We start from the raw sequence: 26,523 nt of genomic DNA, 5'->3' as shown, positions 1-26,523 counted from the left end.
AAGATTTGTCTGAACTGCTCCATGTCTGGGGATAACGTTTTTGAGAAAGATGAGGTTGCAAGGCAAAATATTAAACCTTACACAGGTCATTTGGATCTCTTGAGTTGTTACTTTGTTTTTAGACAAAATTTGTAGGAACAAAATCTATATATAAAACATACACAGTCAATTCAGGTATAAGTTGGCATCTGTCACAAATGTTGGCCTAAACATGCCTTATTAATTACAAACGTATCTCTGTAGGAAATTAAATTCAAGGTGTGAAATTATAATTTTAACTTTTCAGTGCTAAGTTGGGTTATGTTTCCCTTCTCTTTCCCTCTAACCTCGATTACAAACATATCAGCTGAAAGCTCGAGCTGAGGAGAGGAAGATGAGAGCAAGGAGAAATCGTGTACTTAAACACTGAGAAAGTTTTAGCTTTGATTCATTTTTGGTTGAAACACAGTACAAGTGTTATGTTTAGTTTCCCCTGCTCTAAAATAGCACTGTTAATTTTTTCATTTGGTGAATTTTCACACAAGTGCTAATCACACGTTTCTATAAATTATATTAATTTAACTTATTTCCCTAAATGTTGTTCTGCAGTGTGTAGCACGGATGTTCTCAGATTTTTGGCTGTGTACGCTAGTTGCCGTTGGAAATGGAACAGAAACATCTGAAAGGCATTATTTGGATTATGGAGGCTGGGGCATCTGATCTCACCTTGTGCTCTGGTTCCTACATCACAACTGTTCTTCCCCTTTTAATTTAACCTGCACGTCCTGTCCTTTCCATTTTTGACATTGTCCCAGGCTTGTCTTTGTGGAGAAATGGTTGTCATTGTACGAGTTAAAGGGATAGTAAATTTAGGTAATCATGTTTGATGTTAAATAATTTAGTTTGCAAGACAACAGAGATTGGTGTGGGCCCTTTCTTATCCCTAAAAAGTAGTCATAATTTTGAAAAATAACTTTTTTTTTTCCTTTTCAGAGTATGATTTCATCCATTGTAAATAGCACATATTATGCCAATGTGTCAGCAACCAAGTGCCAGGAGTTTGGGAGATGGTATAAAAAGTACAAGAAGATTAAAGGTAAAGTAACCTTTTTGTTTTTAAAGCCTATTTTCAGTTTCTTAGGTCAATGAGTTGTTGGTTGCTTGGAATTTATGTTAATTTTAGATATAATGCACACAATTTTTTACAAAGGTAAGATTCTCAATATTCTGTCATGAGCTACAAATTGATTCCCTTAGAACTAAGATGGTATTAGAACTAAAAGTAAAACTTTTAGCATAATATATGAAGTTTATAGTTTTCATAAGTGATACCTGCCAAGGCTAAAATTCTTTAGAATAGAAACTTAAAAGTAGTCATTCTAGGTTAAATCAGCACTTACTGTTTGAGTAATGATTAACAAATTGGAATGACACTTGTAGTATAGGGAACTCTTTGGTCAGAAACGGAGTTTTGATGTTGTTTGTAGCTAATTCATGAGCAGTAGTTAAATTGCGGGCTCTGCAGTCAGGCAAATTTGTGTTCATATCTTTGCCTTCTACTTGCTAGCTATGTGAGCTTGAGCAAATTACATAACTTCACCAAGACTCAATCTCCTCATCTGAATATTGGAAATAATCAAAGTACCTGGATCACTGGGCAGCTGTGGGGACTAAATAAGACAAAACTGACCTAAAATGGCATCTTAATAAATAATAGCTATTTAATAGAATACTATACTACTAATAATTTATAGTAGTAATAGTACTAGCAGTAATGTATTATATATGGAATTACGTTTGGTCCTGAAAATACAGTTCTCTTATGTAATAGCATGCTATTTACACTACCCAGTCCTTTAAACATATCAGTGATATTTTACCTTTGCAAATATGTCAATGTCGGAAAAAATCTGTTCTCACTCCAATTCAGATAAATGCCACCAATGAGGCAAAAATTGGGGAATGTTTTGTAACATTGATGTTTGAAAGTCCTTCAAATTTCACATGATTATGACATCATCAATCACACTTTATTATAGATGTTCACAGTCTTACTGACAGCTCACTGCTCCCATCTTGAGGGCCAAATGACAATTTGGTTGGTGGGTAAGAAAGAGTAAAGGATGAACTTATTTGTTTTAATACCTGTAGGTTTTCTCAGGGGGGTACAGGGGTCAAAGTAATGTTGATTGGCTATTGAGTATTTGGGAACTTGTTTGCAAGATTCCCTTTTGAGGAAATAAGCTTGACATGCATTGGTGGCACATTTCCTATCACAAAGGAACAAGAATGTTATGCTAAATATATAATTTATAAGGAAAGCCAAAATGTGAAGCTACCCTGGAGAAATTAAAGTGCACTGAAAATTGAATTAAGATCTATTTCTTTTCAACATATTCTCAAATTCTTAGAATCCTTTGGATTCTAGTTTGGGCAAATGGTTTAGAATATTAATATTCTAAAGATGAATAGCTCCTTCTCATAATAAGACATGATTGTATGGTTCAGAAGGGTTTCTTTTCTGTAAGTGTTGCCTCCAAGTTTTTCTTTTAAAATAGGATTGTTAAAGTGCTTGAACATATCCTTTTTGGCTAAAAATCAAAGGAATCATGCAGCTTCAAGGTCATTTGTTAGATCCCATTTACTTACTGTTGTAAGAGAAAGGAAGAGAGTGTTCTCTTCTAATAGGCTGGGGTGTAATTCCAGATTCAGAGACATTAGAAACTCTTCACTCTAGTGTTGTCAGAAAAGCCACTACAGAATTTGCGTGTGTGTATGTGTGTTCATGCACACATTAACACTCATGTCTTCTACTTTTCTCCTTTTTTAGAGATTCAGTTCTTCAAGCTTTATTTTTTTCAAGATAGTAAATGCACAGTTAAATCTTAAAGTGCTATAAAAGCGACTGAGACCTTGATTTCATTCACTAGGTCAAGGACCCACACCTGAAGAGGCTGTCAGACACTGTGTACACATGGTATTCAAAGAGATGGAGCTAGTTATTGCTGTTGAAAAGTGTGTGTGTGTCTGTGTGTGTGTCAGTAGGAGGAGAAAAGGGAAGGTTAAGGTATGTGTGAAGTAAACACAAGCTGCCGTAAAACAGTTCAAGTGGTGTTGATTCATCAGCCGAGGGAGTGGGAGGAAAAACAAAGAATTCATGACAGGTATAATGGTGTACAGAAAATAAACACTCAGAGAAGTGTGTTTTATTAACTTTCGACCCTCGGATAAAAGGAAGCGTTGGACCTAGACAGGCATATTTCATTTGGTAGAAGATTTTTGCTATGAATAGATGTCACTGTGGGAGTTCCTATCTAATAGGACCCATTTTTCATGGGAAAGTTATGATTTGGTTTGTAAAATTTCAGTTTGTGTTAATCCATATTAAAAATGAGAAAAAGAAGCAATGAATTTCAAATCTGGAAATCAATAGCAGCCAAACCAGCCTACCTCAGGGCTCTTTCTGAGAACCCAGAAATCAGAGTTCTATATCCCTCCCTGCCTCCCCACCTTCTGTTTCCACCTCAAAGTTTACTAATTTACAAGTACTGTGACTGATACTCAGTGTAGGAGAAAATCTAAGCTCACTTACTGATGTCCCAACCTAAATGCAGGCTACATTGTTAAATATGTTTCCTATTATCTGCTAATGTCTGTTTTAATAAAACAGTGGGAACTAAATGGTTGCTTCTTAATCAAAACCATGATTTCCTAAACATAAGCTATGTGATTCTGTTACAAATTGCCACATATAGATCTCCTAGGTCAAAATTTTTTTCTCTTCTCACAGAAATAAATAAACAGTAAAATAATTATATACTCTGAAAGATCAAAGTAAATATGACTAAAACCTGGCAAAAATAAAAGTCTACTGAAAGGATTAAAAAAAAGATCAGATTGCAAATTCTGCAGTTAATGCTTAAATAAATATGAGAAAAATGAACAATCAATAATTCGATATCATTAAAAACAGATGTAAAAACTATATACAAATGGAATTGTCTAAATTTTGAAGTAAACATTTTAATGTGCATTTTTTGAATTTGTTGTTATTATAGCTAAACTATTTACACTTGTTCTTTAAAAAGTCCTAAATTGGTTGGTCTTAGCATGCTAACTTTATTTTCCCCAGTGATCACAGCAAAGCACATTCTTTTTACCTTTTTTCTTTAATTTCAAAAACAATCACCATTGACATAGACATATTTGAGTTAACATTAGAGTTGCTTTAGGACAGATGGGGAGACAGAGTTCATATACTCTCTTGTTTCAAGGTCCAGGACCATGAATCTGTTTCCCAGGAGTTTTTGACATTGAAGACAATGGAGTACGTGGGTGGGGTGGGAGGATGGTTTAGGCAGCAGTTTTCTTGTTGCTGCTCATCACATACTATAATTGCTCCTGGTCTAGATTTTTATAATATAAAGCTCCTAAGTTCTCAAGTATAAGAAAAAAACATACATTTTACCAAAAAGCAGAAAAAAAGACCAATACTAATAGCTGTTTAATGTTTAGTAGTTTTAGTGTTGGACACAAAAATAATCCACAGATGCCTAGCAATGTTCATGCTATTGCAAAATTATTTTCAAGGTTTTAGGATTATGAGGGATTTACTCCATCACTTTTTCTTTCTCCATATTTTAATAAAAGACAGTATATATATATATTTTTTACCCCACTCTTCTTTTATATGAACTCTGTTTGGATATGAACTCATCCCATAATTTTTTATGAAACCAAGTGGCAATTATGTATGCATTACCACCATCAATTAGACTGTTATGGCAATCTAGTTTTGCAGGGGATATAATAAAAATAAGAAAGTGCCTTAACAAAGAATGTCTCATATACTTTAAATGTATCCTATTAATAAATTAAAAGAAAATAATTTTAAATCTAAAGCGCTTGTCATCTGGTACCATAAATGCATTAGCATCTTTGATGAGGTCAATGCCAATTATTTAGTATGTCTCAGTGATTGAGGGGGTCATTGAAAGTTCACACAAATACTTGGTGGTTATTAGAAAATTATTTGTATCATAAAATAATACCACTAGAACGAATAGATCTAACCAAATCCTGTATTTTGGCCAGAGTGCAAAATTATCCCCATCACTTTCCTTTTCTCAATCATTGCTCAGCAACCTCCTGATTGCTAGTTGTCTTAATTTTATTTGTTTATTTGAGCTTATTTTGCAAAATATTAAAAAGCTGGGAGAAAAGAGGATTTTACAAACCAGTGTTACTTCCCCAAGCCTGGTTTATTCTAGTAATCAGTATTTTATCTGACCCTGTCTGATCTAGTCTTGCAAGATCAAACGTCCAGGCCATCGAGCAGACAGTAAACAAAGCTCATGAAGGGTTTCGGTAAACACAAAGATTAGATGTTGAATGAAAATTAAACTCCTTGAACTAGTCTTCTGTACTAAAGTGGTTAAGTGGGTTGTGATTAAAAGAAATAAGTAATTATGATCATTATAGCTGAAATGATATAATGTTACCACATTTAAAGCACCTCTTGTATCCGAAAATGATTGTGTCATTTACAAAGTGGTGCCTCAGAGTTGAATAGAGAAATCAATGTCCTCTGACCTGGTTCCATAAGGCAGCCCCTGCTTAGCCATGGTGGAATCGGTGGTCAGGACAATGCCTTTAATCAACTCCCGGTACTTCTGTCTCTGCTGTTGTTTAGCTCTGATGAGGTAAAAGTAACTTACTTTTGTCTACCTAATTCTTCTGAGTCATGAAAGAAATTTGCTTTCAGCTTCAAATCTAAATGAAGTGTTCTGCGAGGAAGTTGGTCTGCCCTCTGCCTATACTGTATCCTGCTAAAAGTAATGGCAACGTAAAATCCTTTGAATCTTGTATAAATATTTATTTATTTTATTATATATTGAAAAATTATTGTTGTATATATTTATGGGACACAAAATGATGTTATGATTGTTTAATATAATGTGGAATAATTAAATCAAGCTAATTAACCTATCATCTCAAATATTTGACATTTTTGTGATGAGAATATTTGAGGTTTACTCTCCTTATGGTATTAAAATTATAGTACTCAGTTGTTAGCTATATTCACCATGCCGTGCAATTGATATAAAAAAATATCAGATTTATTCCTCCTATCTGAGATTTTCTTCCCTTTGGTGATCATCTCCTCATCGTTCCCACCTCCCAACCCCAATTAATCACCATTCTCTGCTTCTATGAGTTCAATTGGTTTAGACACCATATGTAAGTGTGAACATGTGGTATTTGTCTTTCTGTGTTTGGCTTATTTCACTTTGTATAATATCCTCCAAATCTACCCATGTTGTCACAAATATTGGTTTAATGGAAATGGAAACATCACTTCCACAACCAACCACTCTTCATCCCACTAGTTCTCCAACATTTGGAAGAGCTTTGTACATTTTTGCTTAGGCAATCACTGGTAGGCATTCATAGATCACCTTAGCCCATTTGGCCTTCTCATTAGAAGAAGTTTATGGATAATGTCTGCAAGTGGAAAATGTGTGGGAATGCTTTGAGCACTCAGCTCAAATGTAGGGTAATTCCTTGCATGGATATTGAGAAGCTTATTCTAGCTGTACTGGTAGCTACTTTTTTTGATTGGAAGGTATTTATTATAAATATATGAAGAAGTAAAAATAGTTGTTTATTAGTAATGTGGTTTGTGGATTAAAAGAAGCAAACTTGCTATATGCTTATATTTATACTATTCATAATGCCATTTTAAATACAACCTAAAAAAGGATGGAAAGGGGAAAATGATCTGCTTTCCTCACTCCCTATCTCCCATGTATCTACCCCTTCATGCATCCATCATGTATACTTACTATTTGAAAGATACATCAGACACAGTTCCTTGTTTCAAAAATCCTACAATCAATGTGAAACCATTAATTAATAAAATAACATATATTTTGTCATTCAAAAATAAACTTGAGCATCTATTTTATGTATGTGGTAGAATTCTAAGGACTGGGAACACAGTACAGAGCATTAAATTGTCTTTCCTTGTAAGAAAATTATAGTCATAATTAAATAAATAATTTTAATTAAATGTTTAGTGAGTACTTCTACTGCAGGCCATATTCAGTGCAGCGAGAATCATCCAGAAACACATAAGATGTGGCTCCTACCTCTAGTTGTGTTGTCCACTACCCAGCAGGGGAAACATCCCTATAAATATATCTGGCAAAGATACAGTAGTGGTATAAACTAGTGCAATGGTAGTACCAAGAAAGTTCCATAAATTTTACCTGCTAGGTTTGGCGGCGGAAGGAGTGGGGGTGGTTATGGAGAAGTAGCACATGAATTATACATTAAGGACAAGCAGAATTTTGCAGCAAGGAGGAAAAGAGAACGAAGAATGTTTTAGGCAACTGCATGTGAACATGAGTACAGATGCAGAGGTGCGAAAGAGCATTGTATGTTTAGAAAATTACAGGTGGTTGTCCAGTATGTCTAGAATGGCACTTATCATGACACTGTACTACAACAGATGTCCAGAATGGCTAAGATTTTGAAAAGGGAAAGAAAGAGCTTAGGGGAATGTGGTGGCACCAAATGTTGGTAAATGAACAGAAATGGTTGGGACCAGACTGGGGGGAGCATTTGTGTTGTAACAATGGAAAATAAGATTGGGAAGGTAGAGACCACACCTTAGGGGACTTGGAAAGACAAGCTGAGGCATTTTGAGGATATCTGAAGGTTTTGCAGCAAGGGAATGATATAATGAAATGATGGTTTTAGAAAAGATTTCTTTAGAAGCCAAGAGTGTGTGTATGGCAGGAAAGGTGGTGGTGGTGTGTACCTCGAGGAAGTAGGCAGAGTCAAATCTATTGCAGTGATTGATGGAAGTGAAGGTGGTAAGGAGAGAGAGGCCTTGGCTTTAGGTGGCATGAGAGAGAAAGACAGGGAGCAACCAATGCCAGAGGTCCAAGCATAGAAGAGCCAGTGAGGCTTGGAGAGAGTGAAGTGGCATGTTGGAGAGAGAAAGAGAGCTGCAAGCAGAATCCAAGATTTTGAGCTTCAGTGACTCTTGATGGTTGTGACAGAAATAGGACGATATGAATGGAAAGGATACTTTGGTGAGAATTGGCAACTAAATAGAAAAGTCTATTTGGCCATCAAGATGTGTAACCGGTTGACTAAAAGACAGGACCAAAGAATAAATTTTGGAGCCATGTTTTTGGACCATAGTTGTAGTAGTACTAAAGGAGCATTTTTTAAAGAGGGGAGCAAGAAAAAGAGAGGGCTGGAAGCTTTGAGAGGAAAAGGGCCCAGGGTTAAGAAGATATACTTAGTGAGATGAGGTGTTACAGAAGCCAAGGGAAGATGAATTATCAGTGGGTAGGTGTTATCAAGGGTGTTGGGGGCAAGGGGAGAACATTGGAGGTTCTTGGTTTTGGCAAAAAGGAGACCCCAATGTCATTAGACATTGGAGAGAGCCATTTCCCTGCAGTGTGAGAAGAGGAAAGTATGTGTGTGTAAGAAGGGAGAGAGTGGCAAGGAAACAAAGGCACAGATGGTGACTTTGGGAGCAAAGAATCTAAAGTGGCTAAATTTAAAAATGAAGCATGAAGGTTAAGTAAAACTAGGAGAAAAAGGATGGCCCGCTGCTCGCTTGGAAGAGGAAGGGGAATGACGAGTGAGAGTTTACACACTAGAAGGGGAGGGGATCTGAGGCACTGATGGTGCTTTGCCTTTGAAAGAAGGAGAAATAGTGATATCTTCTTCAGAACAGGGGGGAAGGGGGCAAGGAGATGCGTAAGGAGGCAGGTTTTGGAGACTGAGTGGGCGGTAAGGATGAGCAGCTCATGCCAAGTTGGGGTTGGGGATGGCAGTGAAGTGAAGGAGAGAATGTCTGGGAGGAGAGCGCCTGAAATAGGTTCTGGACAGGCTGAGTCTGGGAAACAAGGAGGGAGTGTGCTTTGGATCTCTCATGGTTTCAGATTTCCATTTGTCCTGCCCAGAAACAAAATCAAAAACTCAAAACCAAAGGTATATGTGGTGGTGGCTGAAGAAGAATCTACAGAGCTGTGAAATGAGAGTTTTGGATGTAGACCAGGAAATTCCTAGTTTATTTAAAATCTTGTATTTGAGTTCAGAACCAGCCTGGGTGACCTATCAGTAGACTCCATCTCTACAAAAAAATAGGAAAAATTAGCCAGGCATAGTGGTGGCACTGAGTAGTTGAATAGTTCCAGCTACTCAGGAGGATGGCTTGAGCCCAGTGTTTGAAGCTTGAGCCCAGGAGTTCAAGGCTGCAATAGGCTATGATCCTGCTACTGCACCCCAGTCTAGGCAGCAGAGTGAGACCTTGTCTTGAAAAAGAAAGAAAAAAAATCTTGTATGGTTGTAGATATATCCTCTTCTTTTGAGGGAAACCAGCAGGTTAAAATCAGAACTCTCTTGGTTCAATTAAATAAAGATTATTATCTTTTTTTCTATAGATAATTTACAAAGTAAAAAAAAAAAAAGCTGAAAAGCACTTATGCTCATAAGGTGCTTGAAGCTCTTAACTGTAAGTGCCATGTAAGATCTAGGACTGAAATCACATTGCCTAATGGACACAGTTATTTAGCTAGCTGTTTGCCTAACTGATGATGGGCCTTCATTCTTCCCTTTGCAAGAATTTTAGATTATCTGACCCCAGATGGAATCCTGAACTCCCAAAGGAATAGACATGAATCTAGAATCATCTGGAGTACAAATCAGACTATGAGTTCTGACATTGGGCCTTTCAAAACCATCATTTTTCTAAGCTCCATGTTACCATAGTAAGTTTTATTCTTGGCTACTCTTGCTTCTGGGCCAAAAGCTTCTTCGGAAGAACATCAGAGTGGGGACACGGAGGCACAGGAATATATCCACTTTGTGCCCTCCTCAGAGTCCTGTGAGCATGAGGTCTTGAACATTGTGGGTACTTAGTAAATATTAATAGAATTAAATTTACTATAGTTGAACTTATTTGAACATATGTACCTAGAGCATTTTTATTTTTGCACATATTATATGATGACTAATCTTATTTGCCATCTGATCTCTCAATTGAGAGAAAAAAGGAAAAAAATTTGCTTGTTTAATTCATATTGTGAATGTCCTTAGCAAATTAGTAATTGGTTAGAATCATTCTTTTTTTCAATTAGTTAGTTATGAAGCAAAAGATTTAACAGTAGTCTTACACTGAATTGGGATAGTAATACCTTTATAAAGTGAAAATTAGGGACCATTTATGTAGCCTAAGAGAAACATCTCTTCGAGGTTTTTCCAGCTAATTTATTATTTTCCTTAAAATAATAGCCTAAAATGTTTAAGTAATAAAAAATCATAGAGACTAGTCAATGGAAAAGAATGAATCATGGATTGATGGTCTCCTCGATTAACTTTTCTTCAATAGATTGAATTAAAGAATTAATACACATGGAATGCCAACTGGCAGAAGCAGAATGCTGCTATCAATAATGTTAAGTTTCTACAATGTGATTTTTTTTTTGTATTGTATGCTGAATTTACCTTAGAAATTATAGTTTAGGTTAAAATAAAGAGTAAAAATAAAGATGTTATTAGATATAGGTAGCATTAGCCTTTACAGAAAGTTATAGGAAAACTTTAAATAATCAATGATACGGAGCAGTGATAAAGCATTGTTTGAAACCAAAAAGGACAATAGTGTTCTGATGCAGAGGATTGAGAGTAGTAAAGGTGGATAATGCTCACTTTTTCCATGGAACATAATGGGTTCTGTGAGCTTTTACTGCCAAAGAAATAGAGGTGTCCAGATTCGAGTTGTTTTATGGTAGATATATATGTTTCTGTGGAGTTTAATATGATGGAAAAAGGAAGTTGATAATAAGGGGAAAATACACCTAACAAAACCAATCATATGATGTTATCACAATGCCGGCTGGTACACTTTGCTTATGGGCTGTTTTATTAGGAGTTAACAAGTTGGCTCTGAATATCTTGCTCTAGGCAGAGACTTTGCAAGCAAGTTCTCAACCCAAAGACAAATTCTCTTGAAGAAATTTAGAGCAAAAAAATCTTTAGGTATGGTAGTCCTGAAAGGCTTAGCTTTTTTTATTCCTTAAATCTTCAGCTCTTTTAGACTCTTAGTAATGTTTAAAAATTGTAAGTAGTGAACTTTTCAGGTAATAGTTTCATTGTTTGTTTTAATGGTATCAGATTTATATCTGGTAGATACAACATATCAGCTTTAGTGCCTGTAGTGATATATGTCTATATTTGTGTTAACAGAAAATGGTTTTCATACAATAAATTGATTGTACTTCCAGCTATTGACTAGGAGAGAACAAATCAGAAGTATTGTCAGTGACTGTGCATATTGAATATTGGCAGATAGAATGTTGTTCTAATTTCGGGGGGAAGTTAGTGCTATGTTTATGTTTTGGAAAGAATTTAACTTAGTGAAAGATTTAGGTAGACAGTGAGACTGGTTAGCATTAATATTTAGCCCAGCTCAGAGGGGAGTCAAAATAAATATCAGCTTTTGAGGCATGCAGAATTGCCATTTTTTTAGGTCAAAATTGTTATATATTGCCAATTTCACATAGTTCAACCACATATGAACTTATTGTGATTGCCCAAGATTCTCAAGCTATTGCTATGTTGTGTGAATAGGCATATCCCATTTTATTTCTGTTGGCTACCTATTTCAAAGAAATATTTTGTATTTACAAAATTTATAAAGAGTACTTGCAAAAGCTCTCCATTGTGTGATTCATGTCTTTCATGAGTCAGGTGGGAATTTATGCTGGTGACACTCATTTTGAGACAAAGCTTCTTTTGGCTTCAAGAAAAATAAAACAATGGGAGGATTCATAAAAATAAATGTAGCCACTATATCAATGTATTACAGATGACTAGAATGAATTGCTAATAAACTGACAAAATAGGAATTTAAGGGAGCTATCTTTTATCATCAAAGAGAAATGCATTTTAAATCATAGGCAAATGTTATAGGCCCATCCATGTATACTAGTTAAATTGTCCAAAGCAAATATATTATTGATGGAGTTTTTTAAAGCTAGTATTATTCAATACTGTATCTGTAGAGGCTAGCATCATTCCTGGCACATTATAGTTGATCAATAAACATTTATTGTATGAAATAAAAAAAAATAAATGTAAATAATCTTATTTTAGTGATTAGCTAATTCAGCTGTTGAGAAATCAGTGTGATTCCATCACTTTCAGAATTGACCAACTTTTTTGGTGTATGTCAGAAAGGTTTACAAGGCATATAGTGGAGGTCTCGGGTTGAGTCCTTAATCATTTAGATATTTCATCCATCTGTCATGGCACATATGCATGCGGCAGGCACTCATGCACACACACATGCAAATGGAAAGTGGGACTTATCTGTAAGAAAGTTGATTGGTCCTGACCCAAACACTAAAACTATTTAATAACCAACATGCTCCAATTTGGCCACTTAAGCAATAGAACATGGAACTTAGGATCCTAAACACAAGATTGGAAGTCACAATCTTCCTTGAATATGTTTGTCACATCAATTTTTCTGAATTTCAGCTTCCTTAATAAAATAGGGATACTAATATTTATGTCCCATAATTTTTGTGGGAATTAAATGAGAGTGATGTATAAAGGGTTCAGCTCAATGCTCCAGCCACTATACAAATGATAGGGATTTATGTTACTTGAAATTCCAACACAGTTTGAAAGAGGTATATTAGCAATAAAGATATGAAAATGCCTGCATTTATAATAAAGCCTATTTTTAAAAAAGGAAATCCTTTAAAAAGCCCTTGTGAAACATTCAGGCCCTGAAAACTTGACTTTGAGTTATACACAGAAAGAGGGAGAATAAAGGTAGTTTTCACTGGCCACGTGGCTTATTTGTTCTTATAGAGGCAGCACCCTTAATCATTTTGAATATTTCTAAATATGTATCTGCATTTGACCTTGAATACCTTTTTAAATTTCTTGGGTATTAGACAAGATCATTGTCTCTAAAATTGGGCTCTAAGGTTTTGGAGTTTAGGATATGGGAGCAGGGAATTTGGGGTAGAGGTTTGTAATCTAACGCAGTATTATGCTCAAAAATATCTTTTTCCTATGCTCAAAGTTTGGGTACCAATTTGAAATTGATTTGATTGGCAGCATTTCTACCAAGAGTGCCCAAAGCAAGTCTATGTCTTATGTCTTTTTGCCTTTGTTAGAATCACTTCCAGAGTACTTTCTGAGGTTGAAGGAGTCACAGAGAAATTCTGCCACTTAAAAAAAAAAATTATTTGGCTTGTATTTTTCTACCCAGGGTTTCCAGGAGAGGTTCTGGGGAATACTAGAGTGTTATCTTATTAAGGAATCCATTAGCACTCATTCATGCTAATCCATTTACATTTGCATAAGCATCTTAATGGCTTAAAGAAAAATCCATAGGCCAGAGATTCTGGAAATTTCTCAGTGCAAAGCCTTTTACCCAATTCATTGCTTTCCACTTATTATAACTATGGACAAACCCCAGGGACTATTTCACAAAAGCAACTGTGTAAAGATTTGCATTAAAACACTAGAATCATAGCTCTGGAAATACTGTCTTTTTAGCAGTACTGATAAATTTGCAAGAGCAATACTGTAACTACTATTGCTATTGCCACTATATAAACTACTATTATTCTTGTGATAGGGAGTTTCACAGAGATGTCTTAGGAAAGTCTTAAATTCTTGCTAAAGAGTCAAGAGCAGAAGCAAGTATTCTGAGAAAGAATTGTTTAAAAAATCCTACAGTATTCAGTACTGTATTAAAAAAATACTGTATTAAATTAAAAATATTAAAAAAATTTTAAAAATACTGTATTAAATTAAAAATACTGTATTAAAAATACAGTAATACAGTATTCTTTAAGATGCTTTTAAGTAAGTAACTTGGAAAGTTACGTTAATTTACAGGTGACCTTCCCCATTTTACAGGTAATCCCCAAATCACCCAGCTAGTTACAATGCAGGCCTTAGAAATCCCAGTTTGTTCTTTTCACCTTTCCTGTGGCATCTTGCTAGGATTGGCATGTACCTGTGCCTATCAGATGCTTCTCCTTTTGCTCATGAATCTTCCACAGAAACTATTCTTTGGGGGTACTTAGTCATGGCAATATATTTTGAGCATTGAAATTTTATTACATTTACATACTTGTAATAAAGAAATTATAATAAAAAGAATTAAGTGCCAGAATATGTATTTTATTTTTGAGTATTGAAAATGTTCTTGTAACAACCTAAAATATATATCAGGGATTTGCAATATTTAAAATAAATACTTGGCTTCCTGGATGTACTGTAAAATTGCCTTAAATAAAATAAGATTTTTGGGCCAAATATCTTTTAATTATAAAACAGATAAATCCCTGGGGAGGACTGTAACTTTCTTGTCTATGAACAACCAGCCATAGCCATCAATCCCAAGTATATGAACAACTAATGGTCACAGGGTGCTCTTGGTTAGAACATTATCACTGTGAACTTGATGAGGCTTTAGGAGTCCCTGAGATTCTTATACAGGGGAACAAAGGCCCTACCCACTTTAGAGTTAAAACAGAATCCCAGAAGCTTAGAGGGTGGTTAGATAATGGTTGTCCATTCTCTGCAGTTTTCACCCATTCCCAGAAAGCTTGAAGGAATCTGCCGGATCCTCATGGAGCTCTGAGTTTCTCAGAATCCTAAGGAGACTCCAGATCTGAACTATTCACCTAGAAGGCCCCTGGACTGAGACCTTTCCCCAAATGTTGGATTAACTACCAAAAGCCTCACAGCTACTAGACATAGAGTGTTTCTGTTCCCCTTGCCTCGACAGTTCCTCAAGCCATGTCTTGTGTGGGGACTTATATTTGAAGCTGGGGATGTCATTCCTTCCCAGGTACTTCCCAGTCCAACATTCATTCACCTTCAGGACTTCCGCCACACTAGTATCAAATTCACTGTGAATTAAATTGCAGCTCTGATTTAAAGCCCTGGAAACAGTTGTGTTTTTAGTATCTCTTTAATAAGTCAGCATGTTGACTTTATCTAGAATATTTTCTGTTGTGAATGTGAACACTGCTTTTACCATCAGAGTCAGCACTGCCTTTTATCCTTCACTTTTACCGGGATTACTGATCCGCTGAATATAGCAGGGATAAGAAGCCTCTCAGAATCAAGGTGTGGTCTTTGATCTTGGTTTAATTTAAGACAGACTTTAACATGATGTTTTCCATCACAGAGTGAAAAAGAGAAAACACAAAATCAGGCACTGCTGTTAGGTCTGCGTTTCAGACATTATGATTACTTTCAAATTATTTTAAAAGAAAAAAAGAAAAAGGGAAAAAGAGACGGAAGGGGGAAGAAAAGAAAAGAGAGAAGGAGAAGAAAAAGGACCCAAAGGAGGGAGGGATAAAAGAAAGGGAAGAAAGACAAAGAAAGAAAGGAAACAATGAAGAAAAAGAAAAGAAATTTCAGGCTCAGTTTTCAAATGGAGTCTAGCACATTCTGATGCTTTTTGTAAAAGCATTTGTCCTTCACTTGCTGTGACTTAGGAGTCTAAAGATATTATTCCGATATTATTTTTATGAGAGTGGCAGCTAGAAGTAAATGAAAATGTTTTAAAATCAGGCAAAGTCTGTGCAAACTGTGTCTGAGGTCTTAACACTGTCTTGGTCAGTGGAAGTACAGCCTGTTGATTAACATTTGACCCTTAGGCATTCTTAAAGTTGGGATGATGATGTTTTTTCTTTCTTCATTCTTGGGAGTAAAGAACATGGCTTTTATTGGTAGAGCCATTGGGGACTGAAAAAATAAGAGATGTCTTTAGTCTCAGAAGCAAAATTTAAAAACTGTCAGCCCATGGGTAGGATCTGGTTTTCAGAAATGTTTTGTTTGGCTTTTATTGTATTTTGAAAATGGAATTAGTTGCCAACATATAATGACAATACAAGAAAGACACACACTGGCTGAGGTGAAGTAGTGGCTGCTCCTTTTGAGCTAGACTGATTTTCACTCTACCTCTGCAGCACCTCTGCGGCTGGCTTTTCTGTTATCTACATGGACAGGTAGGCATTTGCACTTGCAATTCCTCATTAAGATTTATACTATGTAGTTAGTATTGCATGATTTTACTGCATGTTTCTAGGATCTGGGAACCCATAAGGATAGGAAGAATTATTATATATAACCTTAAAGAATATGGACTGACATTATTTAGATTTTTATTGCGCCAATTCATATAGGTTTCATGGAGCTCATGTTTATGCTAATTGTGTGTATAATTATTACTAGATCTATGAATGGAGTGGGCTTTTTAAAATTAATGATGCAATTTAGATGTATCTCAGGAAAGTAAACTCATCTAAACATAATTAAATAGTTGAAAAATAAAAATACTGAAATTTTGGAAAATTTAGCTTTTGGTCAAAGAATACATGCTATAAGAGGATGGTTCTATGTTTTTTAATTTGAAAAAGACATGGGAATAGCATTTGCTTATTAAGTACCTGAAAATATAAAATAATTTAATATTTGAATTAATCTTTGCCTTGGCTGAATTAAAAAACAAATAAACAAGCTAAAGTGAATCAAATGATTAACTGAGGCCAAGTATTTCTGCCTATAAAACATGATTTTACTTTGGAAGCAGTTCATGGTTTCTTTACCTCTTTTTTCAACAAGGAAATTATAATAGTAATTCCTATTCTATGGAAAATGTTAGATTACCTTCTCTGAAGGCTCTTAACCATTATTTTTTGGTTTTAAGACTATGTACTTTAAAGTTTAATTAATACAATGATTGAAAAATGTTTGCCTTTAGAGGATAAGAATAAAATAATTTGTTTACCTTGAACCTTATGAAGGAAAGGTAACATATAAACTAAATGAATTACATTGTAAGGATTAAATTAGAAGTTAAACACTAAAAAAAGTTTGAGGTAAACTTTTGACTTATTTGGGAGTTTGTAGGAAAGTTAAGCAAGAATTCAGCATATTTGTATACTGAATACAGTATATTTTTATAAAAGCAGGAAAAAGAGCTGTGTGTGTCTAAATATAAGGTGATCCCAAGATATAGATATTCACCTATTTCCCCAATGAGACTTTACATATATAAAACTTTTATACATGTAAATAGAATGGCCAAATGTATACCTACATTTTTAATGTATTCATTTAGTTCCACATGTATATTTTTAAATCACATATTATGTAAAATATAGAAATACTACTTTTTCCCACTCTTATAGTTCATTGATTGATTTTATTCAAATTCTTCATGTCTGATTTGGCACCAGTATCTTTGTCATCAGTAAATCCCATGTTTTGAAGCATCTTATTCAATTTTCCAGTACACATCATTTCTCCCTAAATTTTTTCAGATTTGATATTTTTTAATAAAAATATAATTCTATCACTGTAAATTATATGCCAAAATACAAGCATCATTTGCATAATAAGGGTGACAGTTATTTAAAAAAATTTTCCTGTTGGTGAATATTTTTGATCTTTAGCATGTAACCACCAAAAATAGTGCTTTTAAAAGTTACTTTTAATAGCCTTTTGTATAATCATATATAGAATTTGTGATTGTAAGAAATAATTACTAAGTGTGTATGGAATTTTTGCTTTCAAAAAGAGAATTTATTAGATTACAGCTATAAGCATTTTGCGCTAATACTGATGGGGTTGTTTCAGCTTAATTTATTTTCTTCAAGCAAAACTTTGTCTTATATCACAAAGTAATATAGAGACTTACATAAGGATTTGACTATGAGGTGACTTCCTCTTTTCTGAGAAATGATCTTGGGGAAAGAAAAAAATTTGTCTTACCTTTGGATATACATAGTACTCACTTTCATTTTCTTCTTCCTTTCAAGGTTATTTTTTAAATCTTTAGCAAAGTGCAATAAAATATAATAAAGCAGATAACCTGGAGCAGGGAGACCCTTATGTAATGGCAAGTCAAGGTGTTGTTTTTAATTTTGTGAAATTTTTTTCTTATCTGAGTATATATCACAATCATTAAAATATACATTTCTTAAAGAAACATTTCTATAAAAATGATATCAAGTGAGTAGATAAATGTATATACATTATGTGGTAGACATTTTCTATGAATGTCTCCATAGTTGTATAATAGTATTTATGTGAGATTTTTATTAAAGGTAGCACTTAATTTGGCAGGAGATGTTGTCATTTCCTGATCACCATGAACTACACCATCAACCACAAACTACAAAAGATAAGAACAGCTGGTGCTTTTATAACAAAGGGTGATAGGGGAGATGATAGAGCTTCAGAATATGAGAGGGTTTAGAACTTGTAATGGTTAGTAGTTTCTGTCCTGGCTCTTCAGTAAAATGTTTACTTTTAAGAATTTAAACACATTAAAGTGACAAATATTTTTTACTTTTATATCTTTCATGAAAAATATCTATTATGGGAACATTTTAGAGAAAAGAATAACTCACTTCCCTCTGGAGCTTCTAGCTTTGTATGAAAAACTGTTTATGTCATTAATATGCCAAAAATATGGCAATGCAGTACTACATATATTAGCAATAAAGTATACCAGTAAAAATAATGATGAATTATCATTTTTGTGTCTTAACAGTGGAAAGAGTGGAACGAGAAAACCTTTCAGACTATTGTGTTCTGGGCCAGCGTCCAATGCATTTACCAAATATGAACCAGCTGGCATCCCTGGGGAAAACCAACGAACAGTCTCCTCACAGCCAAATCCACCACAGCACTCCAATCCGAAACCAAGTGCCCGCATTACAGCCCATCATGAGCCCTGGTCTTCTTTCTCCCCAGCTCAGCCCACAACTTGTAAGGCAACAAATAGCCATGGCCCATCTGATAAACCAACAGATTGCCGTTAGCCGGCTCCTGGCTCACCAGCATCCCCAAGCCATCAACCAGCAGTTCCTGAACCATCCACCCATTCCCAGAGCAGTTAAGCCAGAGCCAACCAACTCTTCCGTGGAAGTCTCTCCGGATATTTACCAGCAAGTCAGAGATGAGCTGAAGAGGGCCAGTGTGTCCCAAGCTGTCTTTGCAAGAGTGGCATTTAACCGCACACAGGTACAATTAGCATTGAACACTATAATTGGTAGTTTAGAATTAACGCTAGGGAAAGCATTGTGATATGTCTTTGTAATTATTTTTTATCTCTTTTAAAAAGTTTTGTGGATCTCAGAGCATATAAGAATTAGTTAATAATACTTAGTTCATGAAACACTATCAGCACTGATCAATGCATAACCCTAATTATTTAATTAATTTAACAAATTTCAATCGATTTAGAATATACAAGTGTGTTTTTTTTGTTATATGGATGGATTGCATAGTGGTTAAGTTAGGGATTTTAGTGTACCTGTCACTCAAATAGTGTACGGTATACCCGATAGGTAATTTTTAATCCTTCATTTTAATAATGTAATGAACATGTGTGAGCCCACCACTCAACTCAGGACCACCACCCAACAGAACCCCAAATGTTACCAATGACTTGAGTCTATGTATATGTACTCCTCCCTCATCTTCTCCATCTACTTTTCCGTGGATGTAACCCTGATCTTGAATTTTATAATTATCACTCCCTATTGTTTTTTTTAAACATAAAACTATTTATACATGCCCAAACTGTTTACTGTTTACCTTGTTTTTTTAACTTTATAAAAGGTGTATCACATGTCATAGTTTTATAATTTTTATAAACCCTTCAAAATGTACAATTGGATTTAAGATATTGATAAAGGATAGTTTACTTATATTTTTAATGTTTTGAGAGAATTATATGCCAATATATTATTAAATGATAAACAGGTAAACAGTTAATTCATGGATGTATTATTTTATTTTATTTTATTTTTTATTTATTTATTTTTTTTGAGACAGAGTCTCACTTTGTTGCCCAGGCTAGAGTGAGTGCCGTGGCGTCAGCCTGGCTCACAGCAACCTCAATCTCCGGGGCTCAGCAATCCTACTGCCTCAGCCTCCCGAGTAGCTGGGACTACAGGCATGCGCCACCATGCCTGGCTAATTAATATTTTGTATATATATTTTGTATATATTTTTTTTGTATATATATTTTTAGTTGGTCAATTAATTTATTTCTATTTTTGGTAGAGACGGGGTCTCAGTCAGGCTGGTTTTGAACTCCTGACCTTGAGCAATCCGCCCGCCTTGGCCTCCCAAAGTGCTAGGATTACAGGCGTGAGCCACCACGCCCAGCCCTGTATTATTTTATTGAGGGCTGCTTATATGTAAGGCATTCTTTTCCATCATTGGTTCTTAAACTTGAGCATGCATCAACATCAGCTTGAAGGGCTGTTAAAACAGATTGCTGGGCTTCATCCCAAGGTTTCTGATACAGAAAGTCTGAGGTGGGACTCAGAAATTTACATTTCTAACCAGATCTCAAGCAATGCTATTGTTACTAGTCAGGGGGCCACAGTTTGAGGACCATTGAGCTAGCCCTTATATGAGTACCAGAAAAGTAAAGGTGCCTAGCCCTGAAGAGCTAATGATCTAGTAGTGAAACCAGATTACAGTAGTAAAATGTGAAGTATGGTGAATAATGTAGGAGAGTGTAAGCAGTGATTATATTGGAGGTTCATGATGAGGTGGGGTGAGGATTACTTCCAGTAGAATAAATATCGTAAGTCTTCAAGAAGACAATAGATTTAAATTTAGCCACCCTTCTAATGCAGGGCAGGAAGCTAAGCTCTGTGCAGATGCAAAGAGGAAAAGGATTATGGGCAAACACATGTGTAAACAACTAGCTAGAGTATTAGGTTGCTGGGGAGTTAGGCCTTGAAGGATAAATAAAATTTAATAGGCAAAGATGAAGAAAAAGTTTCTTCTAAGCTAAGAAAATTCATTAGAAAAATGTTGAGTCAAAAAATGAGGGAATAGTTGATAATAAAGCTAGATAATAAAACTTAAAGGGGTGACACAGACCAAAAAACATCTTGAGGGCCATGCTAAGAACTTTGAACTTTAATAGGCACCGGAAAGCATTGAATATCTTTCTGTAGGAATATGCTATGATCCAATAATCCAATTTAGATCTTAGGAAGATTTTTTTTTCCCCTCTCATGATAGCAAGAGGATAGGAATATTATTTAGGAGGCTATCATAAATATCCAGGTGAAGAGTGTGAAGGATTGAACTAGGCTTGTGGCAATGGATTGGAGAATACAGAGTCAAGAGACATTGTGGAAATAAAATTGACAGAAAGTGTGTGAAGTAAAGATAACACCAAGGTTTGAGCCTGGTGACTGAGAATAAAAGGGTAATTATTAAGAGAATCAAGGAAGACATTGAAAGAGTTGTCGAAATAAGGTTAAAGTGATTATTTTAGATTGGTTTATTTTGATGTTGAAGTGCTGGAAGACTTTATAGGTGAAGATATGCAGCAATCATTGAAAGTGTGAGTTTAGTACTAAGAAGAATTGTCAGGGCTAGAGCAAGAGATTAGAATTTTTTTTAACAGAGCCTGGGATCTAAAGAGTCGTAGATGGAAGGGGAGAAACCACCACTATCTTTACCCACCACTACCACAGGAGCAGCATCAAGAACAGAGACGGAAGAAATGCCAGGAGAGATGTGGGTGTGGCAGATGGAGATGGAAGAGTAGGGAGATAGTGGTGAGAGTATTTAGGACATGAGCGGAGAGTTTCTAGAAGGAGACTTGTCCATGTGTGGAAAGCTGAGAAGTCCGAGAGGGAGGGTCTTGAAACCATGCCATGAATCTTGGCGGTTGGTGAGGAGAAGTCTTTGGAAAATTTCAGAGTGTAATTTCATTAGAGTGGTGGGTACAGGAGCTGTAATTTCAGAGTTAAGAAGCTATTAATATATCTTGAGGATATGTATCTTGAGGATACAAAGGCAGATTACTTTTTCCAAAATTTGATATTGAAAGGGAAGCCAGAAGTGGGTGGACAGCTTGAATGTGATAGGGAGTCAATTTCAGATCTCAGGATTTAGGAGGTAGTTTGGGGCCTCACAGCATGAACTAGTGATGGTACCAACCATTCTGGTAACAGTCTTCAGCAGCACTGGAACTGCAGGAGTGGGAGCAGGAAGAAACACAGTGGGATTGTTTGAGATTTGGTGCTGACATATTAGGTGTGGCAGGAGACCATGAGAGGTGGAATCTTGCTCCCTTGACTCTTAGCTAATTTCTATGTTCTAATATTGACGAGTCCATTTATATCACTTGAAAATTATTTCGGAGGTTCAGAGAGACCTGTACATATTCCAAACATCATCTACCACTTTTCTCCTGTGTCTCGGAGTACTCAGGCAGCATTCCTGTGTTCATAGTTATCTGGACTGGGGTTATGAAAGGATGTGGTCCTTTTGAGCAAATTTGTTGTATACTACTGCAAAATACAAATTGCAACGATGCATCTTTTGATTCTGTGTTATAGTTCTGTATGTGTGCATGTATGTATTATTTCATCTATCATCCATGTGCATGAATAGGCATTTCATGGCTAGCCAACAGTTTATTGCCTGGTTATGTATACAGCTCCTTTGGCTAAGGGTAAAATTGAAAGCCTGGTTGTATTACTTTGGATTTTAGAAGCAAATATAGTATACATTTTACCCAAATAGCATGAAGCATGAGAGAAAACTCACAATGAGGCAAGAGAAGAGACAGACCATATTGGTGAGAGGGTATGCTCTGCCAAGACCCTAGAGTCCTGGAGGTCTGTCTTTTCCCATACAATCCTTTTTCTGTCTATTTTTATAGATTAACGATTTTTCTTTGGCATTGCCATCTTTCAAGTGCCAAGTTATAAAAGGTCTAATTGAAGCATGGAACACATTTTATTATTTTCCTCCTGCCATTAAATTTGTAAGATGGCTACGCCCAGAAAGAAACATTCACTTTCAATCAACATGAGCTTGAGTTCATGGGCCAGCCTTGAGGATATCAAATGGAAACTGCATAGGAATGTATGAGTATTTCCTTTTAAAATTCTGCTTTTAATTTGGGAAAGCTTTTCATCCCTCTGGGATCATAACCTGTTGTATATAAAGCCCAACCTAATCAAGGTAGATGGTATTGACAGAATGACATAGTTTGAACTTAAGCAGGAGGTCAGCAGGCAGATTGTTTTGCTGTATGTACTGTAGTTACTAACAGCAAGCCTGGGCAGCTGGTTTTATCAGCAGCATTGTTCAGTGGAAAATAGGGTATATTATACCCCATGAAACCAGCCTTAGATTTTCAAAATGTTGAGATTTGTTTTCAGTGGAGTCAGATATTTATTGATGATATAATAACTTTCTAGCTATAATAAACAAAAATAAACATGATAGCATATATTCAATGTATTGAATATTTTCTAGAAATAGTTCATGATCTCTATATTCATATATTATCAAATTCAATGAAAAACAATTTAATACATTTTGTTACCTTATAGTTTGTGTTCCTGCATTTGTGCTTGATGATTATACCAAGAACAAATGGTATGTGTGTGTGTGTGTGAGTGAGTGTACATAAAATAAAATAATATGCAAACATTCATAAATAAAGCTAGAGGTATAAAAAACATATCTGCCTAATTTTTCATGTCTAAGACTTCCATATGAAAAACTCAAGTTCATAATAAATAGCATTTGAAATGTCAGTTCTCCAAAGAGAAACTATTAATTACCTTGTTATATAGGAGATTCATTGCCACTATATCATTTGATGATGTAAAATAACATAATTAAGGGAATAGAAATTTTTTAAAATGTGTTTTTGTTTTAATAAATATGTCTTTTAAAGACATAAAATGCATTTGTCTGGTAAAATCATGTCTTACTCATGCTTCATGACAAGGTCATGCCTTCTGCTGGAGTCAGAGATAGACAACCTTTTGCCAATCTGATTTTATTTTTTATTATTATTCATTATTTTTTCCTTACATTTTTCTTTCGATTTGTTAACAAAAACAGGCTGTCTAAACTAAGATAAAATTGAGTCACATGTTCCAGGCAAGGAATACAGCACATTTGGTATCATGCAATGCCAGACTATGGAATCTTCAGCATGGGCCTGAGACTAATGTATTTCTAGATGCAGGGTGTAGCAGAGGGCTGCATCCTGCCTGTGCCATTAGGGTGGGTATTATGACCTTATGTAAAATATGTTCTGCATATCACCACTTTTTTTGTACTAATCTATCGAAAGTAAAGTTTATCCCTGCTTTTCATGTCTCTGAAGACTTTTGTAGCAAATGGAACTTATTGAGAACAGTAAGGTGAAAGTGATAAGGTGTTTTCTGACCTGGCTATTAATATTCAGGCAATCTGTGATACATTTCTAAGTACTTGTACCTGTGGTCACAAAGTGAAAAGGTGTGAACATACATCAGAGGGGGCTGAGGCAGCTAGCATCCGTGCTCTGTGTTTGGTGCTCCATTCCAACTTCCCTGGTTTTACTTCCAAATGCTTATCTCTGCTGTTGGACTCTTCACTTAAAGGACTTTCTTTAGGGCACTGACTTTTCTTTGCTTATCCTGGAAGATAGCTGGAGTGCTCACCCCACTCTCTGACAGATACAGGAGGGTGACAGCCCAGCTCTTTGCCTCCTGGAGTAGGACAACTCTGAAGTATAACTTCTGCTCCAGAGCTCTCTGCAGGACCATGCTGAGGCTGGGACTTTGCTTGAGTTTCTTCCTTTCCCTGTTCTGTTTTTCTTACTCCCTCACCAGTTTCCCTTGGAACCACTTCCTTAATAAATCATGTGCATGGGAAACTTTACCTGAGAATCTGCGTTTTTGTTCCAGATTATAGATCTGTGCCATTGCTTCCCTATTGGCTTTTGGTCATGCCATGAGATAGTAGTTTGAATAAAACATATTTACAGTTTTATGGCCACTCCCTTCACAAATCAAAAGCCATATATTATTGTGGGACTAATGTAGAATTTTTTACTCTATTTCTTACTTTTGAAAATATCACGATCCTTATTTTAAACAGAAGCCCCTTATAGCTCTACAATTCAATATATTAATATTGTCCAGACTGACTTCTGGATATTTAATGTGGAGAGAGAGAGAGAATATGAATGAGAATGAGACAAACAGACATTGGATTTGGGGGCCTTATGAGATTTACCAAACTTGACTTAAATGAAAAACCGCCCTTACTTAGAGTGAATGTGAATTATGTGACTATATTTTAGAGCAGCTTCACTCCTTGGCCCTACTCCATCTCCTGTTCCCCATTAATGATACAGATGGTATTTGTGAGGATAATAATTGCAGGATGCAATAGGGCCAGTACTCTATCAGGTTTCTTTTTTTTTTTTTTCATATTCATTCATCCTTGCTTTATATCTTGAATTTATTTTAACACTGATATACGTACATGTGGTAGGCCTATGGATATGGAATAAGTTGCTTGACTATTTACTTTGTATACATCTTAGCCTTTTGACAGTTTGAGTATGAATCCTAACCGAAAGCATTCTTTAGCTCCTTATTACTTTATGGACCTAAAAAAATATTAATCAGAGGCTTATGCCAGTATGGAAGGGTTTGTGACAGTATTTTAGAAGACTTAATATTATCAAGGGATGGATGTGGAATGTCCACTGACCTATAATAAGCATAGTTTCATAAAATATGTACAGTGAATCTTCCTTAATAGATAAACTATTCTCTAATTTATTTAAAAATCCAATGACCTACATATTCATATGTTCAGAAATCCCCCATTTACTAACATTGTTTCTCCTCTGAGACCTTCCATCTGAGCAAATCTGTTAAATGAAGTAGAGGAAGCTTTGATCCAAACTAGGCTAAATCCAGTGGAACGAATGCCCTGCCACATGTGAATGGGAGCATTAGAATGCCAGAAAAGGGAAATTAGGTGTGATCCTCATATAATCTCTGTAGCACTGCCTTCTTACCTTGGTTGCAGAGTTCAGGAAGCATCCTTACTCAGGAAATCAGCAATAAGAAATCTGTATCATTTGAAAATGACATGTTTGCTACATTAGTTGTTTATGTAGTACAGTTACTTTTCTTTTTTTTTCTCTAGCAGGTCATGCCATAACTCAGAAGATTTCAGGTTCATTTTGTGTCTCAGGTAGTTCTGCTGAGCCAATTCTTAGAAACTTGTTTTCAGTAGAAGCACAGATGTGTTTTGCAAAATGTGCTATTCTTTTGTAATAGTAGGTCTTTCATTTGACATCTTGCTCCTTCAGTTCAGTGAAAAAGTCAGAGTTAGACAGTTTGCAGCAACCTTTTATCAACGGTCTTCCTTGAGAAATCTGTGCATCCTGGTTTTACCTGATTGAGAACAAGATTTTAAAAATCTTTTGGGAACTCATTTAGTTGACCTGTCCTCATTTGACTATTTTTTAGTTTTTATGAGAATTTGCAAAAAAAAAAAAATCTACAGCTTATTCATCAAAGCCACATCTTTTGAAGAAACTTAAGACCAGGGTCATAAACACAATTTATGAAGTCACTCAGTAACTGGAGAATGTTTTCAATGGATTGGAAAATT

The 26,523-nt window shown here is 35.4% G+C and overlaps 1 protein-coding gene across 2 annotated transcripts in view; it reads left to right on the top strand.

The window, feature by feature from the left end:
* The window catches only part of SATB2 (SATB homeobox 2), a 182,293-nt gene that overhangs the window by 87,332 nt on the left and 68,438 nt on the right, over positions 1 to 26,523 (top strand). For both annotated transcript variants that reach the window (XM_012739102.2, XM_012739101.3), the window contains 2 exons: positions 973 to 1,075; positions 18,608 to 19,080. In XM_012739102.2, the coding sequence (XP_012594556.1) occupies positions 973 to 1,075; positions 18,608 to 19,080 (576 nt within the window). The remainder of the gene's footprint in view (positions 1 to 972; positions 1,076 to 18,607; positions 19,081 to 26,523) is intronic.

This window comes from Microcebus murinus, chromosome 8, assembly GCF_040939455.1.
Source record: "Microcebus murinus isolate Inina chromosome 8, M.murinus_Inina_mat1.0, whole genome shotgun sequence".
NCBI lineage: Eukaryota > Metazoa > Chordata > Mammalia > Primates > Cheirogaleidae > Microcebus > Microcebus murinus.
Note: the sequence above shows the minus strand (reverse complement) of the source record. Positions and strands in the feature narration are given on the sequence as shown.